Consider the following 19085-nt stretch of genomic DNA (forward strand, 5'->3'; position numbering starts at 1 on the left):
CAATGCAGCAAATGTCCCCCACACCCCGTTTCCCAGCCCGATGCTGCACCCTGGCCCGCCCCGGCTCTGCGCTGCTGGGGCAGGGCAATGCGGGGGTCTTGGGGAGCACTGCCCTGCGATCAACCCCCTCCCACGTGCACAGGGCGAACGCGTACCGCCTAGTCCAAATAAAAGGGGCAGCTTTTCCTTTCATCATTAATTAACTTCTTGACACTTTAGAGGCCTGGGGAGAGGTGCATGAGAAGAGGGAGGCGCAGCCCTTACCCTGCAGAGCCTCCTTGGCGCGCGCCAGCTCCTGCTCCTTCTGCGCCAGCTGCACCTTCAGCTCGGTGGCCGAGAGCACCTCCGGCGACTTGCTGCCGTGCGTCTCCTCCAGGTCTTTCGTCAGCATTTCCTTCATTTGCCGGAGCAGGTGAACCTCCTCCTGCAGCTGGGCCACCTCCTCCCGCAGCAGCGCTGGAGGAAGAGGAGACACAATGCGAGGAAGTGACTGATGGCTCCCGGCACGGCCCCGCGTCCCCGCTGCAACCTCAAACCCCGGGGAAATGTTAGCGGGGTGACCCCACCCCCCCGCTTACAAAACCGCTCTGCACAGCCCAAAACCCGCAGCGGCGCCCTCAGTGCCCCACGACCAGAGGAGGAGGGATGCGATGGGGAGGCACTGGGTGGGGAGGGGGAGCCTCCGCTGCGTACCGGGTTTAGTTTTTGCATTAAAATATTAAAAATAAATGTATAATAATAATAATAAGCAACCAAGGACCAGCTCCCCATCCAAACCCCTCACTGACAGGGTGCTCATATGGCCAGTGTCCAACAGAGGCTGCCGGGCTCCACTATGCCCCGTACGATACGCTTCAGCTCTGCCTCCAGCCACCCACACGTTCAGGGCGTACTCAACAAAATTTAGCAAAACCGCTCTGAGACTAGAAAGGGGAAGACGGCGCTTTGACCTGCAGACCTGGTCTTGATTTTTTCAGACTTATGCCTGGTGACTGCCGTGCCCCTCAAAGCAGCTGCATTGCAGGAGCATCCCGGCTCACCCCAGCTTGGGTCCTCTCTGCAATGGCATCAGGGGAAGCTCCAGCGACCTTGTTTCCTACCTCTGCTCAGCATAATAAAGTGCTTTTCTGCTATTTCCACATTGCACCCATGGCCCTCGTCTCCCCTCACAATCCCCTTCCTGCAAAACACTTTCTGGTCGTGCACTGCCACTGCAATTCCCTGCACGAGCCAGACATCGTGATCCATAATGACTTGTGCAAGCGCGCAAGCCATTTGATTTTGCTTTTCCCCCTCCTTTGAGAACATGCGGGGAAAACCCATTGCTCATCCAAAGGGGTTTATTGCTTTCTCGGGTTTGCACCACGCCCCCGGATGTGGGATAAAAAAGGAAATAAATCCCTCAGCACACACATTACAGTTACCAGAAAAGTAAAATAGAACTAAAAACTAGATGCCCCTCTCCAAGCTACTGCAGTTGGGTCCTTTCCCCACCACCACCATGTATCAGCCAGCCTGGGGGGCACCAGCTGGGTGTGAAACATAGTGGGGTTTCCCCTTATTTTTGCCGAGCTCCCTCCGCACGTGCACCGGGCCGTTTCCTTTCCGCCACCGTTTGCGAAGCGAGGCAGGGAGGGGACGCCGGCGGCAGGACGGGGAGAGGCGGCTCCCCCCGGCCCGGCCAGCAGCTGCGCCAGGGAAGCATAAAATCTGGTTTGCATACTTGAAATGCTTCCCGTATGAAAACTGGCAAGGCCCCATTCTGTAAATTATTTAGCAATAAAGTCACTAACAAGGAACAGCCGAGCTCCGGGCTGGGGATTTCGGTGCGGTCCAAAGTGCTTTCTTGAAATCCAGGCAAAAAGCAAGAACCAAGATGCTGCCAAGGCCAAAGGCATCTCCCCTTTCCCTGGGGGCTGCAGAAATGCAGCTCTTCCCCTCCAGCCTTTGGGAAACCGGGGAGGGGGATGCAAGGGACGCGTACATCGTGTAATATTTACTGTGCAAAACCCACCCAGCGCCTTCCCTGGCCATGGAAAGGCCCGCGCGACCCCAGAAAACACCCGTGGCTGCCGCTAATTACCCATTTTTCCCCACTGATAATTCATCTGCACCTTTGATTGCAAGCTGCTTCGCTCAGGAGACACGGCAGGCTATTCCCTGGCAAATGATTAACCAGGACAGCCTGTGCAAGGGCCACCGACCCAACGCGATTTCTGCAAATCGCAGCATTTTGGTAGGAACCCAAGAAAAATCTCCCCACCGCAGGGATCCCTTGAGGGATGGGAGAGGGGAACCAAGGCCAAGGAAGGGCAGCCGGGGGCAGAATTCTGCAGCAGAACATCCTGGAAGAGTCCTTTGGCATGGCCCAAAAGCAGATTTGCAGCTGTTTCTTACAAAGCTCCTTTCTAGAAAGCGCTGCACAACGCAGCTTCCCTGAAATCGCGCCATTCCCCTCCGGTCCCGGTTAGAAAATGGTGAAGAAACTCAAAAGCATTCCTCCTCCAAAGCATGCAGCAAGGCAACTGAATCCCCAACTTAGCACTCGGCTCCCAGGGCTGGCAGAAACTACTTAAAGATTAAAATCCAAAATCTATAAGCAGCTATAGGTGCAATCTCAAAAGCCTACGGAGAAACTTGAATTATTGAACTCAGGATCAGCCAGATACCCAAGGTTCTGGCTTTTATATATGTATATATATAATTTAAGATATACCCGCACACAAAATGGATTGCGCTTTGTAATCTAGGTTTATATTTGCAATATCTATTTTGCAATAGATATATATTGCAAAGCACAACCCTTTTTTTGTATATAAGAATTGCAAAGCCCAATCCATGCAGCCAAGATTTGAGGGGACAAACCCTCTTGCTAGGCTCAAACAGCAAAAGATGCGCCGTCAGCTCTTCTAATGCATCGAAGGGCCATATGGGGTCCTCGCTCTCTTCCCCAGTCCCTCCTGGGGCTCCCACCGGTGTCTTCGCTGCAGAAACCAGGAATGGGCTTCGAGGCAAGACAAGCCCTCTGCACTCTTCCCAGCAAGTTTTTAAAGGGTTTTCTGGGAAAGAAGCTGGTGTTTCAAGGAAGCGATGGGGTTGCCAGCATCTCCCTTTCTCCTCAGTTTCCTTCGGAAACCACTTAATGGGCAATTTCTTGCATTATGTCAAGCTTTTTATTAGCACCTGCTGCCAGGACTGGGGCTGGACCCACACAGCCACCCCATACGCTGCCTTTCACCTGTAACTATCCTCATTTCCACACAGGATTTCCTCCCCGCTCCGACGTTTCCCTGGGCTCCCCGTCCCCCCAAGCCTGGCAGCGCTCATCCACCAAAATCACACCAACACAATTACCCCCGCAAAGCGGTTCCCGGCCTCCGGCACCAAGCATCTGCTGCAATCCCTCCCCTGCAAGTTTCCATCCCATCCTCACCAGCATCTCCAGCTCGAGAGGGTCCTACGGAGAAAGCCCGTTTTATTTGCATAAATTGCATTAAGAGAATGACTCGGTTTGAAAGGGAGACTTTAACTCCATTTTAAAACAGGCGGGGGAAAAAAATCCCCCGCTGCTATGCCAACTTTAAGCACCTAAATAAACGATCCAAAAAGCACCATTTGCAGGCAGCTCTTTGCGGTCGTTACAGAAAAGTTCCAATAACCAGGAAAATAGCGCCAATTATTCAGAAACCTCATTTCAGCCTCTATTTCTTCCCCACACAGACGCTCGGCAGGGATTTCCATACACCTTCCTGCGAGCCGGCTGGGTCTGTGCCTCGATTTGAAGGCATGAAGGAGCTGTGCGTGGCTTGAAGCAAGCGTCGGCCCTCTCGAATGGGGACCGAGGGTCAGCGCCCCGCACGAGGGGGTCCACACGCAATGATAACACGATGCAAAAAACACGACCTGCAGAATAGAGTAATTTTAAATTTTTTTCTTTTTGCAGTTCAACCTTGCAAGCGTTGGCTATTGGGGTACAAGGTTAATTTTCCTAATAGGAATTGCCTCCCAGATGCAACAACCCTGATGCAAAAAGCTTCCACAGCACACTTTTTCCAGAATTTTTGCCCTTTTTTATTTTTTACTCCTCTTGTTATCAATTTTTTTGAGGGGGGGTGTTGTCTGCACACTGTAATTCCTGACCACCCTGGGGGGGAAGGAGGCATCGCACACACAGAGGCAAACCCCGTCGCACGCCGGCTTGTTCCAGCCTCTTCCAAACCTGCCGCAAGCGGGCAGTGATGAAATTAATGCAATTTAAACATTTCCCGGACTAATTGACTAAAACTACCATTCACGCCGAAATAATTGGCTGTTAATTATATTTCGGTTGATAGCACTGAACTTCCATACGCTGTCAGATTCTGCATCCTTTATACTTTCAGCACTGATTAGTGTTAACAGACAATGTAAATAAGATTTTTTGGGTTTTTTTCCAATTGCGGTGAACACCTCCAGACAGCATTTGGGGCTGAAGTTTCCACTCTGGCGCCTGCAAATCCCATCTCAGACTCCTCTCAGCAGCGGAGCCACCGGCCATGCATCAGGAAAGCCTTTTACTGGCCTTGGAGCAGGCATCATTTTAAAAACATCCATTTAAAAGCATTTTTTTTTTTCTTTTTTTCCATGTAACTCAGCTGACTTGATCGCTGTTCACGCATTTCTGTCTTTGGAAGAATACAGTATAAATGAAAAGGTTTATGCTGGTGAAATTAGTATCTCAGGTGAAAGCTGCGTTTTGTGCTGCTTCTGCAAGTTTACCAGCAAGATGGTTTTTGCTTTGCAAGTCGAGTCAAGGGGTTCTTTATCCAGGACATCAGCAGGAAAAGGGCCAGAAGGCTCAATTGTGCCCTGGGTTGCAGCAGCGGCATATCAACAACGGTGGCCAACAGCGGGCAGAGAGAACAGCCCCGCTTGTGGACCAAGACCTTAAAATCAGCAATGGATGACCCCGAAGGGCGATTTCACAGGCCCTGCAGGGAGATGCAAATGGGGGGAAAAAGGGGGCAAAATGGAAAAATGCAAACTCTCTGTGCTAACAGCATCACCCAACAGACCGTCACCTGTTGAGAGCACAGTGCAACCCTTCGTCCCTCCTCCAGAGCTTTGGCCCAGAAAATATCTATATCTCTATATGAACACAAATATACACCTCCATACACCTCCATCCTGGGATGGGAAACAGAAGGGTCATAGCATAAAGAATGTTATGAGAAGAAAACAGTGACTCAAGCCCTAGGGATGAGTCGAGCAAGTATTTTAAAGAGCATCTCATCACCCTGGATCACTAAGCAGCTCCCCAGCTTGGGACCCGAGTCTCTTGCCGAAAGGTTCAGCCAAACACTGCTCCTGAGTAACCTGCACGTTGTACGGTTTCCCCCTCTCAGGCCATCTCTGCGAGGAGTAATTTGGAGGAAGAGCACAAATTGCCAGGCACAGGGCTGGGTGACAGCCAGGGGCAGTGCAGGGAGACCAGCCACTGCCGCCCCCCGCGTGCAAACAGCCAGCCTCTCGGCGAAGCATGGCTCACGCTCAAGAAGGTATTTGGTTAGTGCAAAATACACTCAGATTTGCAAAAAGACCCAGCTACTGCTGCTGCCCGAGACCTGCTGGTGCAAAGCCAACACATCCAACCTCTCCCCTTCACACCTGGACACAATGATGGACTTGCAGCAGCTCAGAAAAGCCCAAGCAGCATCATCTTCCCGTGAGGATAAACACGAGGGTCTGTAATTTGTCCGTTAGCACCTTCAGCCGAGTCCCGCTGCCGCACAGCCCAGCTACATCCCTGGGTACGGCACCTCCCGCAGCACCGCGGCGCTCCACGACCTCCCAGGCGCTGTTGGCCACCGCCGCTCCCCCTGGGTGGGCACCGGGGCGCTCAGCCACGCGCTGCAGAGCCTCTCAGGCTGATAAAGCGATTTTTGGATTCAGCTTTTACTTTCAAAGGAAGAAGCTTCAGATTCCAGCCCTTGCCACTGTCGTGATATGCTGCAAGAGCGCTGTCACCTCTGGACACGAGTACGGATGCTCATTAGCAAGTTTGGGTTAAAGTTTTTGCCCAAGGGGCATAAATCCCTGAAAACACCATTTTTGAGCATTTCCTGAGTTAGGTGCCAGCTCAGCCTCGGCACTTCCATGTGGTCACAGCCGCAGGATGGGACCCCCAGCTGCACGCCCCGACCGCACACCATCAACCACTGCTTGCAACCGTCTCACAGCCATCAGGCAGGACCCGCAGAGACCCCTGCCTGCAGTTACCCCATGTCCTGGCACCCCCCAACACCCCAAAAAAAGGATTATTCCCAGCCAGCCGAAGCCCGCTCGCTCGGCTGCCCCGTCCGCATGCTGGCGGGTGTCTCCCAGGAGATGTAAAGAAATAAAACCTGATACGAGCCTGCCGTGCACGCCGGCGGGAGTGCGGGGGGGCACAGGGTTCAGGAGGCAGGCTGGAGGTTGCAGAGGCTTTCAAAAGCACACAGAGTTTAAAAGCAGCCGGCCGGTAGGCTGCGACCGCCGCAGCGGCCCCCGGAGCCGGCCGCCGACCCCTCTGCGAGCTCCTGGCACGCTCCAGCTTCTCCGTGAGACAAAATGGACTACGGGGCATGGGAAGCCGCCCGCCTGCCCGCCCTCCCTGCTGCTGCGGGGGAGCCGAAGCCCCTCGCCCCTGCCCTGCGCTTGGCCCTCGGTGCGGGGGGACGGCACAGCAACCCGCAGGCACCCTCCTGCATGACCCCGGCGAGCTTCGAGCCACGCTCGCCAGCCGCCTGGCGTTGTTTTGTTTCTCCCTGGAGGAAGCGAGCTACTACGGCACAAAGCAAGCAAGGAAAAGAAATGCATGCCGGGCTGCATCCCCCCTGCGCCGCCGTGCAAGACAGCAGGACCCCCGGAGACCCCTCCTTACCTGCGTGAGATAAGCAGGGGCACAGCACCCTGCCCCGAGCGTTGTCCACAGCCGCTCCTCGCCGCCCCCAAGGACCCGAACAATAGGCCGGGTGCGGAGCAAAGCCGTGCTCGCAGCGGCACGTCCCCGGCTTGCTCTCCTCCTGCTCCGACTTCATGGCGGGGGACGGCAGGGCTGGGGGGGTCCCCGGGATTGGGGGTCCCCGGGCGGGCAGGCTCCTCCCCGGCACGGCACGGCAGTACCGCGGGCGCTACCTGTGCCGGGAACTTGACCCCTCGCAGGTCGCCCGGTCTTCCCGGCCTGATGTCACGGCGGCAGAGGAGTGGCTTTGCCCGCCGCTGGCGAGCCAAGGTGTGCGGGACAGGGGCCCGGAGCAGGCGAGCGCCTCTCTCCGCCGCCCCGGAGCAACGAGCTGCGCAGGAACCCGGAGCCCAGCCGGCGGCGGAAATGATTCCCGGCTCGCCGGCCATCGCCTGCCGCCACCCACCGCGCAGGCGGCAGTGGCTAACGCCCGCGACACCCCGGCTGCGCCAGCGTGGCCACTGCTCTCTGCAATGCCCAGCCATCACCGGCAGGAAACTGAGGCACGAGGAAGGTAACACACCGCCAAGCAGCCCCCTCTCCAGCCTACAGCTCATGTAAGCTGTTCCTTGCAAGGGAAACTGATGCAATGGTTGTTTTCGGTTTGTGCTTTTTTTTTTTTTTTTTTTTTTTGCAATGCAATTACTCTTTATTTTGTCCAGGCAGGTTGCAATTGCACGACACCCACGGCTGCGGGAGCACCACTGGAGACTGGCCTCCCCCTGCAAACCATCATGACTGGCCCCTGCAGCGAGGAAGAGCACAGAGGGGGAGCTGGAGGATGGGATGCGCAGCCAAAACCAGCGAGAAGGTAGAGGCACTTGCTTTTTTTTTTTTTATAATAAAAGCTGCATAAATGTACACCAGATAAAAAACAAACTCTGTGAAACCCAGCTTTTTTGGGTTCCTTGGGTTGTTTGGGTGTTGCTTTTTTGCTCCCTATGGTACAAGCTGCACCGTCACCCTGCGTTCATCCCGCTGCCTGGGCCACGTGTTTCCAAGCCCTCCACTCCAGACCCACTTTTAAAATCTATTCTTCCCACCAAAGAGATGAAGAATCAGGCAGAGGCACTTTGGGCTTAGGAATTTGTGCCAGTCTCTGCCGCTACCTGGGCTAGCGAGGATGAGCACTGCCCAGCCACGTGCGGCTCAGGGCTGGGCCGTTGCCCCAGAGCCGGGACACTTTGCAAGCAGCTCCCACGCTGCCTGCACACACCTCTCACTCTGCCCCGGAGGGCGAGACTCACACCAAGTTCAGAAAACACAGACTGAAATGGAAAACCAAAAGCAATAATCACCATATTCTGCTTTCCAGCAGCGCCCGGCACACGAAGCCTCTGGCAGCCACTGCAAACCCAGCTCCCTCGCCTTACAGCAGCAGCATCTTAGGCAAGGGGAAACTGAGGCACACCCTGCGTGCTTTTACATTTCTGGGAAGCAGGTGACAGAGCGTAACCGCAGGAGGAGTGAGCTGCCCCCGGCTAGAAGAGATGCAGCCACAGCCATCGCATACACCAAATGAGCTTGGGTCAATAAACCAGGTCCCTACCAACCCCACGCCCCGCTGCCGGGCATTGCCCTACCCCCCCTCTGCTCCTTCCTCGCCAGCAGCTTGGGAATGAGAAGGGAGTTGGTTTTGTTTTGCAACAAGACATGGTTCTTTCTGCAACAAGCAACGGGTGGACACTGACACCGCTGACATTGCTGGCAGCCCGGTGCACGCCGCGGCACCGCCTGCGGCATCGCTGCCAGGGCGTGCAATGCACCCATTGCCCCAGATCCTGCCACCACCGGCCTCAGCTCCTCGAAGCCCATGAAACCTGCGCTCTTGGCTGCTGCGTCACCTCCCATCGCTCCCCGTTTGCACAACTGCCCTCCTCAGGGATCAAGTCGGAGCGCGCCCGCCCGTGCCGACTCAGCTCCCGATGTGGCGGGGACGCCGTGGCAGCCAGAGCAACCCCACGCGAGCAAGGAAGCGCTGCTGGGCTGGGGAGAACCTGCTGATTCAGACCTGCGTTTCAAACAAGCACGGTGCAAAGGTAACTGTGCACCTCTTGGTGTGAGCTGCCACGGCACGGGAAGGTGCAGAGCGGTGATGCCCCCCAACCAAAGCAAAGGGAGGAGGTTTTCCACGTCATGGGCATTGCACAAGCCCCAGGCTCCCCAAGAGCAGCTCCTTGGAGCCTCCTCTGACCCATCACACTCCTCCCTGGCTGGGCTCACGTCCTCGCTCCTGCTGACTCATGGTGGACCAAGCAGCGTTACTCACACCCGCAGCGCCAGCAGCACCCATCCTCATCCCCAGCGTGCGCATGCGGTGGGAAGTACCAACAGCACAGTACTGCTGCTCTTTAATCCAGCCGTGCTGCCTGCAGGGATCCCCCTGCCCCTTCCTACTCGATGAAAGACCCCTGTGGAAGGTGCAGAGAAAAAGGGTGCTGGTTAATTAAAAGGTGGCTGATGCCTTGGCCGGGTTTGTGCAGTGCAGCCGGGCTCCAGGTGCCGAGCGTGCTCATGTCGGGCAATGGTTGCACTTTTGGCCGCAGTTAAAACGTGGTTGGGGTCTGGGTTTCTCCTCCTTGGTTTGGGGCAACACATCTCTGCACGCTGGTGGTGGCGGCTGCTGGGAGGGAGGTGACACGACAGGGAGCTTTGCTAGCACAGCGTCCCCTCCGGAGACAACACATGGAGAAGGCGTCAGCCCTAAATGGAGCCATCTTTCCTGGGGTCACAGCACACCTAACTGGGAGGGAAGAGAGCTTGATAACGGAGCCAGTATCCAAGACTGGGATTTCCATGCGACCCCAGACACCCATATTTCTGCATGAGGCAGTTTTGCTCATTAGCAAATAAGTGGCTTCTGCAAAAGATTTCTCGTCGTCCACACATGTGGGCGCGGGGTGCTGCTGCTCACTGCACGCAGGATGCCTTGGCCGGGGCTGCGTAAGGGTGGGAGCGGGGTGGGGAGGGGATGCCAGCCCCGTGCCGGAGGAAGCGAGGCACGGGGGCGTATTTTTGTCCGTTGAGTCACTTCCCGTGGATCCCGGCTGCAGCCTGCGCAAGGAAGGGGATGGGCGCTGGGTCTCAGAGCATATGGGTCTGGCTCTCCATCCCAAATCCCAGCAGGGACCTGTCAGCCTCCTTCAGCCCCCCCTAGCCAAGACTCTTCTGCAGGGATGGGGCAGAAGGGACCACTCTCACCCAAGCCTAACTCAGGAGGGGTCTGCAGGCAAGGCAAGTGGAGGCTGATCCAAACTGGACAACCTCTGCTGGAGGACAAACCTGCATCTCTGCTCCCCAGGCTTGGAGGTCCCAGCAGGGTTACGGCTCTGGAGCAAGCCAGCTATGGGTCATCACCACCAAAATCTCCCATCTCCTGCAAGGTTGGGCTGAAAATCCCAACCATCACCTACAAGGGCAGGGACCAGCAGAGACTTGCAGTAGAGAGTCAAGTTGGGGTCAAGAAATACTTCAACTTCAGCATCGCCACCCAAAAAGTTACCGTTCTCACTAAACAGTTGGTGGTTGATTAAATACAGCTTGACCATATGGATGTCGATGTATGTTACTGCCCTGAAGGCTCAGGCACCTGCAGTCATTGCTGAATGACGCAGAAGGTCAGCGATGCATTCACGTACCTCCGGACAGGAGCTGGTCCTTGCAGAGCTACGTTTGACCTGGAGAACAGAGCTGTCCATAAAAAGCACACAGCCACTGACTGGAATAGAAAAATCAGGAGACCTCGTAGGCCTCCTGCATCAAAACGCCCTCTACTTCCAGGAAAAATTGCTAAAACATTTCCCCCGCCTCTGCGGAAACCCCCTTCTGCATCCCCGTCTCTCACAAAAAAAAAAAAACCCCAATGAAGTGAGATGTTTCGAAACAGAGCTGATTTCTTCCCCCCCTCGGTTCTTCTTTCAAGGAAAACTCTTCTCAAAAATGACACATTTTTGTCAAACATTTCACTCGTGACAAATTGGCGTTGTCAGCGAGGAGCGCGCTCGGCTGGGAATTTCGGAGGCGCTTCGGGAAGCCTCCGTCTGCTTTTACCGAGTTAAAAATCGACGGCGGCAAGGTTGCAAAATGTAACGTGTGAGTCGAAGGATTAATTAACATAGATCTGGCTCCAGAAGCAGAGGCGGTAAGAGTAATTTTCATTCAGGAACTTGGCACCGCTTAGCACCTCCTCCTCCTCCTGCACTGCCGGAGTATTTTAAGCTCCCGAAAATTGCACGTGCATTGATTAATTAAAGCCTCAACAGAGGGAAATATCCCAAGGTTTTTTTATTTTTATGTCCCTACCCAGACCATACACAGTGACTCTCCCCGTCAAAAACAGCACCGCAAAAGCTGTTTGCAACGTAAAAAGGCAAAAAAGTAACAAGGGCAAACATCATCGAGCCGGTCCCCGTGCTCCCGGTTGCAATCTCATTTGGTACAGTTTCCTGAACCCATCACAGTTATTTCTGTTGTGTTTTTTATTTTATCAGGAGAATTATGGTTGTTATCACAGGCGTTTTATGCCTAACAACTTCTGGCGTCCTTACGATACTGTCATTCAAATGCTAAAAGGCTGGAATAAGATAACGGCCTGCAAAAATAAACGATACAGATCAGAATAGGGGGGATTTCGTGGGAAGAAAACAAACAGAAATTATCCATCCTAACTGGCATTCAAAGACCGTAAATGGGGGGGGTGGGGAAGATTTACTCTGGTTGTTTCACCTGGCACCTAAACCCCAACACAGCCTGCCTTGCTCCATCCCGGTTGACGAGCACCTCTGCATCGGAGAGTGGTTAGAAGGGGGGAAAACCCCAAAATCCTCATTTCTGAGCTCGTTGACAGTTTATATTTGCATCGCTTACGGGCCACGCACCCAAAACCCCGGCGGCGCCCTTTGCTGCTCGCTTCCCGGGGTGGCACCAGCTCCATCCACCTGCAACGCCTGGATCCAGAGGCGAACGCCACCGAGCCCTTCCTGCCCTCCCCAGCTTCATCAGCGCTAACGAGCACGCGGGGAGGCGAGGAACGGCACCGACAGCCCGTCATGTGCAGCCGTGGAGGGGACAGGACGCGGCTGGCCACCCGGCTTGGGTATCGATCAGCGAAACGTGGGCTCTCCGAGCGCTTTGAACCGCTGAACCCCCCCCCAGAATCAATATTTCCCTTTTTAAAATAACGCTGGGGGGAAAAGCACATCTAATATAGATTCAGTGTTATTCTGGGTTTTACATTATTCATTGAACCTCATCCTATGTCATGCTGCAGCGAATATATTACCATGTATGATGACAAAGAAATTACACAAGTCCTGCAAATATACGATAAAGCGGCAGCCTGGGCTGCTACAACAGCCCGCTCGATTGGCAATCTCTCATTACCAACATGTCATTAAGCTGCTGTACATCGAGGTTGTGCCGGTGCCACCAGCCACTTCATGGTGAAAGAGAGGAATAATAAATCAAAATAATAATAAATCAAGCAGCAACAAATCCTGGAGCTGCACAGCAGGTCTCAAACTTCCAGAAATGTTTTCTTGTCAAGGTTTGTGAAGCTTCATCTCACCCGGAGCAGAGCCAGGAATGTCACCGCAAGGCCACCAAGGGCCATCATGTCCCCAGTGTCCCCAGAACCACCCAGCGCAGCCCGCCTGAGCAGGGAGGCGCCGGCAGCAACAGGCTGCACGCTCAGAAATAAGGGGGGGGGAAGGAAGCCTGCCAGAAAAGGTTAATAATTTACCTGTATGTAAAACTGTGCTCCCCTTCCTAAAAATGACTTTGCATCCTCAGTGACATGCATGATTTTAATGGGGTTGGAGGGAGGCAACTCAACTCCAGATTTGGACACTATCTTTACTAACAAAATGTTACTGCCTTTTTTAATTATTTTTTGAAGCTGCACTTCAGCTTCCAGAGAGTTTCAAACAAGCAATTCTAATGATCCCTCTCCATTAACCACTCTAGCAATATATATATATATATATGCATATTGGGGAATCTAGTACAGAAAGTATCTTTCTGTGACACCTGCTGCCAGCCAAGCTGCTGCCCGTGCAACCTGCCGCTTTTATTGATGTGAAATGCATTTACCCAAACCCATTTCCTTTCACCCCAAACCTGCCGCTCACTGGGCACGGAGGCACGGGCCCAGCTTTCGCACGGAGGGGAGGTTGGGCAGAGACAACCCACGCCCTGCTCACGTCCCCATCTGCACCTCCAGCAGCCCCAAAGCCGCAAGGACCAAACATTGCACCCACCAACATTTCTGGGGCTACGAGCAGCGGTCAGGTACAGACCTGGGAGCGGATGGGACGCACCAACGGAGTTGGAAACGGGCATCACGCCGGCATGTTCTTTGCCGCTGGTGAAGCTGGCAAAGCGCAAACCCCACCTTTGTGCACCCCTGATTGTCCCCATCATCCCAGTGGCTAGTCAGCTGGGACCACAAAGAGCAACAAGCTTTGTACACGCGCATCAGTAAAGACTCAAAATGACACTACAGGACAACTTTTGGTTGCTCGTGGGAAATGAAGAAGGGAAAAAAAAAACCAATTAAGCCTGGCTGAAATCGCTCAGCTTTGCGAGGCAGGTTAGGAAAGCCCGGGGGGGGCTGCATGGATCAGTGACCCCATGTGCCCGGACGTACCCCGTTCCCCTCCCGTCCGCTGCATGTATCAACAGAATATTTATAAATCAATTGAAAGCAATTAATCAGCTCGAGGAAGATAAGGGATAATGAAGAAAAGAGATTAGCTGGTGATGCACAAACAGAGCTCCTCCGGGGAGGAACTGCTGTGGTTGGAAGCCTCCTCTGCAAAGCCTATTAGCTCCACTTAAAAAGCAAATTTAAAAGAGGTAACCTGAACAATTAAAAGCAAGAGTTAATGGTTCATACTAACGGCTTCTACAATACCCCTGGCAGCCCTGTTTGTTAACCAACACAGCCCACCGACACAAGGACCTGCAGAAAAACCATCGCCCGCGCCGTGGAGGGATGCTTGGCCGGGGCCGGACCCCCGCATCCACCACAGCCGCCCGGCGCGATGGACCGAAGGCGCTGGAGCTGTGGCTGGAGCCAGGGAGGCTCCTGCAGACGCTGTGAGTTGCACGGGGCTGACGGTACCGTCCTGCTGGGTTCACTGAAGCGACCAACCCCTCCTAGCTGAGTTATAAATAATAGAGAAACAGCTCCAGGACTTGAGGGGAAGCCTCCAGGGATATTCAGCCTAATATTACCCATCCGACGTATCCCATAGTACCCTTCCAATCGCCAACCCGCTCCTTGTCAGCAAAGCCAGTACTAAATATACTGTCACTTTGTTTGCCAACTGAAAAATTAATCTCTGGGCAGAGCAGCCAACAGTCACATTTTCTGTATGTTTTCCTCCTGATTTTTCCATCCTAATCCTTCCACTCCAAACTTTGGGAAGGAGAGTGCCAGGACCAGATCAGCAGCACTTTCCTTGGCCGTATTGCTGCCACTAGTTACATATTTCACACCCCCAAAAGATGCCAATACAGAGGCTGGGCTTAATCCAGGCTGCAGGTCCAGCATCACCACAATGGTGCTACCAAGAACGGGGTGCTTTTCACCAAAATTACACCCCTGTGCTGCTCCAAGGGGGGGGTTACAAGCTGCCACTCCATTTTTTGAGGATGACCCAAAAATGCCACATCCCCCAGCTGTGACCTGTGTCCTACGGGAACGCTCCCGGGCGTGCCTACAAGAAACCTTCCCAAATCTGTGCTGCCGGATCCCACCGGAGAGCTGACACCCAGCGGGCATCTTAATAAGAAAGGGCTCAGAAAGAGCTGCCAGTCCAGAGGACTAAATGCAGCATTTCAGTACAATACTTGCCTTTTTCAAGTAACACTCGACAAAACTGCCAGGTCAGGGCTGAAGCCCAGGTGTTTTGCGGAGGGGAGGGAGAGAAAGCATCTCCCCGCCTTACTTGCCAACTTGCAAGGCAGCAATTTAACCTTCAAGGAAGAGCTCAAATTCATTTAGTAACAGCCCTTATCTACAGGCTGGGGGCAGAATAATTCTACCAAGAACAATATATAATAGATAAAAATAACTGCACTGCAGCAAGGAGATGGATAGCACGGTGCAGGGCAGTACCGAGGAGCTTTCTCCCTGGCTAAAGCAGCCCATCAATTTAATGGCAAGTTACGGGCCAACAACAGGAAAACTGCCCCCAGTTCTGACGTTTAAGGGGCTAATATTGGTATAAAAGCCTTGCGCTTGTCTTGGCGGCTGTGAATTTGCAGGCTGAGCCCACGTCACGCATAACCGGGACGTTCCCCAGCAGCCCCACCGCAGCCCTGCTCCCGCGTCTGCAGCCCATCACTATTAAGTGACTCAGAGCCCCATTTCCAAAAGCTTTTTTTCTGTTTTAAATAAAAAAACCCCAAAACCTGGAGGTTTTTCCAAGTGCTTCAGCAGCGAGGGAAATATATTTTATTTATCTGCCACTTATTGAAATTCCAAACTATGTTTATTAAAACTTCCTTTGCAGCAAAGTCTGTCTCTCCCTGCCAGGAGGTGTAGGACAAAATTAAAATGCCTGAAGGTTTTCAACCACTTTTTCACCAAGACTTTACCACTGCACTAGGCATCACAGCATACCTGACCACAGTGAAATGAATAATATACCCCAGCACCATAAAAAGACCAAACAGACCCCAAACTGGTGCCAGCAGGCTGAAAACGGGGAGCCAAACCCCGACCGCTACCAAAACTGTGCTTTTTTCCCCAAAATACCCACAGTATTACGCGAAGGGAGTGTCGTGACGGGCAGTGTAACACTGCCTGCTGCACATCTATTTTACACGCATGCACAAAGGCAGAAAAAAGCCATTTAAAGCTTGGAGGGCCGCACTTGGCGCCTGCCTGGAATTAAATAATGCACTAGGTTGCAAAGTTAATAAAAGTGACAGCCTTTTATTAATCTTAGCTTGTGCTGCAGCACTCAGAGCCGGCAGGCAGCCGCTCTCACAAAGTTATCAGCGCTTTGCACCAGGCAAACCCAGGGCCGGGAATATAAAATACAAAAAGAACTTTAAAACAAGAGAAACCCCCAAAAGGAGCAGCAGAAGCCGCAGAAGATGCATGCCAAAGCCAGTAGCCAAAGGCCAGGCTCTGGCAGCATCGGGTTGGAGTCTGGGACTGGATCCCCATGGAATAAGCTCAACATCAATACTGCTGGGGAGACCGCTCTTGCTAGGGTGGAAAATCGCATCCCGGGGAAGGTGGGCGTGCGAGGAAGCACAGCAACCCAGCTAAGCAGAGGGGGAAAAGAAAAAAACATCACCTTTTTATTTCCAACCAGATGAAGCAAAATAGCAATGCTTTCTGGAGGAAGCCACACTCTGAAATGCTTTGTCTGGACACGCAGGAAGCCTGGGGAGGTCGAGCATTGCAATTCCTCTGGCAACGAAGCACCGGGTGAGCACAGAGCAGCCGAGCACGTCAAGCGCGAGGAAAACGCGGTGTTTGCACCCACTCCTGATGGACACAAACACTGCGTCGTGGCTGGAAAAAGGCAACTGAGGGATTGGTTTGATTTCTAAGTTGCATTAAATGCCTTTCAGAGCTCCCCAGGAGGCATGCAGTGCTTAGTTAAGGTTAGAGGTGGATGTGCAAAAACCCTTGACACCCTTTCTATTTTCGTGGATCCTGCTGCTGTTGCACGGGGTGGCGGCCAGGGGACGGTGACCACGGGGAGGGACCCTGGCTCCGACGTGACATCCTTGATACTCCCACCATCAGTGCTGCGGCGCAGCGGGCGCCCGGGAAGGACGAGGGACATCGGGGAAGAGAGGTGGAGCAGGAGTTTATGCGGGGAGTAATGAGGAAAAGAGGAGAGAGATTACTGGAGGAAGATGTGCAACAACAGGAGCTGCCAATTTTCATTACTTCATCACAAGTCTCAGAGCAATTATTGGGTTTGGGTTGTTTTGGGTTTTTTTTCTTTTGTTCCCCCCCGACTTCAGTTGCTTAACTCAAAGGGACTCATGAAAATCTCAGCTTTTAGCTTATAAATAAAAGTTCACAACCCCCCTTTTTCTAGAAAAAGACTTCTGCACTCCCCTCCCCCCCCGCCCCTCGCCCACGTACTGCACAGGCTCAGAAAGCAAAGCAAATAAAAGGAACCCATATCTCTTCCAAATATACTTTATAACCTGAACCATGATTTTCAAATAGCTGGAGTCAGAAAATGAAAAGAGTAATAAATGATCCTACAAGACAGTTACCCAAGAACCAATTGTATTAACTCAAAACTAAATGTGATCAAGAATAGTAATTCAAGTACTGGTTTTTCAATGCATTGCTTGAGCAAGACAAAAAAGATGTTGTTTCCTGTTATTTACTCACACAAAGGCTTCAATGCTGTGCACCTTTTCTATGCTGCCCTCGCAGGACCTCTCCCGAGCTATGCCCGGCACTGGGCACTGCCCCAGAAAAAATATTGTTGTACTGAAAAGACCAGGCCAATAATAACAAAAACCTAGCCAGAGCAACGTGGGGATTCGGAGGAGAAAAACAAGCCACCAAGGAGCAAATGCAACGCATCTAACGCGGTGCAAGCAGCAGCGTGTGGGAAAAGGATGCCCAGCTCCGTCTGCAAGACGCGTCAGGCACGCGGTGCCTGCAACGGGGTCGGGAAATAAAGAGGCGTCTCAGGGGAAGCCAGGCTGCGCGCAGGGACGGGCACCGCAGCCCAGAGGGACCCGCACGACACCATCGAGTGAGGATTCTGCGGGGTTAGATCCATGGATTAGGTCGCTGTGCCCTAAACCCTCAGCACAGCGAACGGGAGTTTCTGAGGATGACTCGGAGCCCAGAGCAGTCCCCCGGAGCCAGAGATGTGCTTGCTGCCCAACGATGACTCCGGGATTAGGTTTAAAACTGGAAAAACTAAAGAAATAACTGGTCATTTATACACTGGACAGCCACCACCCCACATGCACAAGGCAGAGCGCACCCAGAAGATTCCAAACCCTCGAAGTTCTTTCAAGCTATTTATTTCCTTTGTAAGACAGGGAGGTTTTTTTAATATTTCAGCTGTTTTGTGCCTTATGTGTGGTGGGACAGGATGCTGGCCAAGGCCCCTGTCCCAGGGGCGGCCTGTGAGACCAGAAATAATAATAATAAAAAAATCTAAAAATCCAGCTGGGTGAAAGGGTCTCCATCTGAGAGCTCAATATTTCTAAATATAAAAGTCTCAGGCGACGCTTCAAATACCCAATGAAGAGGCAGGAGGAGAGGCACCGCGGAGCACGGCCCCAGCCTTCGCCAAGTTTTGCCATGTTCGGTAACTGCTCTTTTCACCAATTTCCCCTCGGCTATGTTGCAGAAATGATAAAAAAGATATCCCTTTATTTTTCTGAGCAAGATTCACCCTCGCACCACAGTCCCCACAGGATTAGAAATATTTGATACTATCGGAAAGAAAACAAAACCGTCCCGAAATGACAACTGAGAGGGAAACAATCTGGGAAGTTTTAACCTTCAAAATCTGTCTCTTAATTCTGGTTGTGATTTCTGCAGGCGAGGGAGGAAAAAACACAACCCAAGCGGCGCCGGCTTCTGCGCTACAAAGGCAAGTTTAGATGGGATTTTAAAATGACATGACTACACTATAGTTAATGCTATTAAAATTCAAAGTGCAAAGACAACCGATAATCCCAGACAGTTCCTGGGACAAGAATCAACTCGTGCGACACAAAGCTATTCGGTGCTGCTTGCTGCTATCGATTTCCTTTTATCGCAGGGCCGAAAAAAAAAAAAAAACAAGGAGTGAATGGTCAACAAGGAAACCAAAACCTCTTCTGTAACCCAGCCTGCCCACTTGCACTCAATACCAGCAGCTCAGCAAGTGAGAAGAAAACCACTGGCAAACTGAATTTCCAAAGTTAAAAAACAAACAAACAAAAGATTTGGGAACAAAACCATTCCCCTGGGCTGCTGAATCTGCCCAGGCGTGAATGTATCTGCCTGGGAGAGCTGCAGAGCAGGAGCACGGCACGTCCTGGAGCGAAGCGCGAACCAGGCTCGTCCCATGGGCCAGGGAGCAGCAGGGCAGATGAAGAACAGCCC

General features: G+C 52.8%; 1 protein-coding gene and 1 long non-coding RNA gene across 3 annotated transcripts in view; one reads left to right on the plus strand and one right to left on the minus strand.

The window, feature by feature from the left end:
- Nucleotides 1–19085, minus strand: part of KAZN (kazrin, periplakin interacting protein) — a 239928-nt gene that overhangs the window by 16855 nt on the left and 203988 nt on the right. The window contains exons 1-2 of one of the 2 annotated variants that reach the window (XM_075113713.1): nt 6902–7184; nt 265–456 (exon numbers count right to left, since the gene is read on the minus strand). In XM_075113713.1, coding sequence (XP_074969814.1) covers nt 265–456; nt 6902–7058 — 349 coding nt within the window. In that variant the 5' untranslated portion in view covers nt 7059–7184. Of the gene's footprint in view, nt 1–264; nt 457–6901; nt 7185–19085 lie in introns of those variants that run through there. The other variant, XM_075113712.1, reaches the window with a different exon arrangement.
- LOC142066376 (uncharacterized) lies at nt 7377–7818 on the plus strand. The gene is made up of 2 exons (XR_012663696.1): nt 7377–7496; nt 7645–7818. It is a non-coding gene; the product is annotated as an uncharacterized LOC142066376 (long non-coding RNA).

Source organism: Phalacrocorax aristotelis, chromosome 19 (genome assembly GCF_949628215.1).
Source record: "Phalacrocorax aristotelis chromosome 19, bGulAri2.1, whole genome shotgun sequence".
Lineage (NCBI taxonomy): Eukaryota > Metazoa > Chordata > Aves > Suliformes > Phalacrocoracidae > Phalacrocorax > Phalacrocorax aristotelis.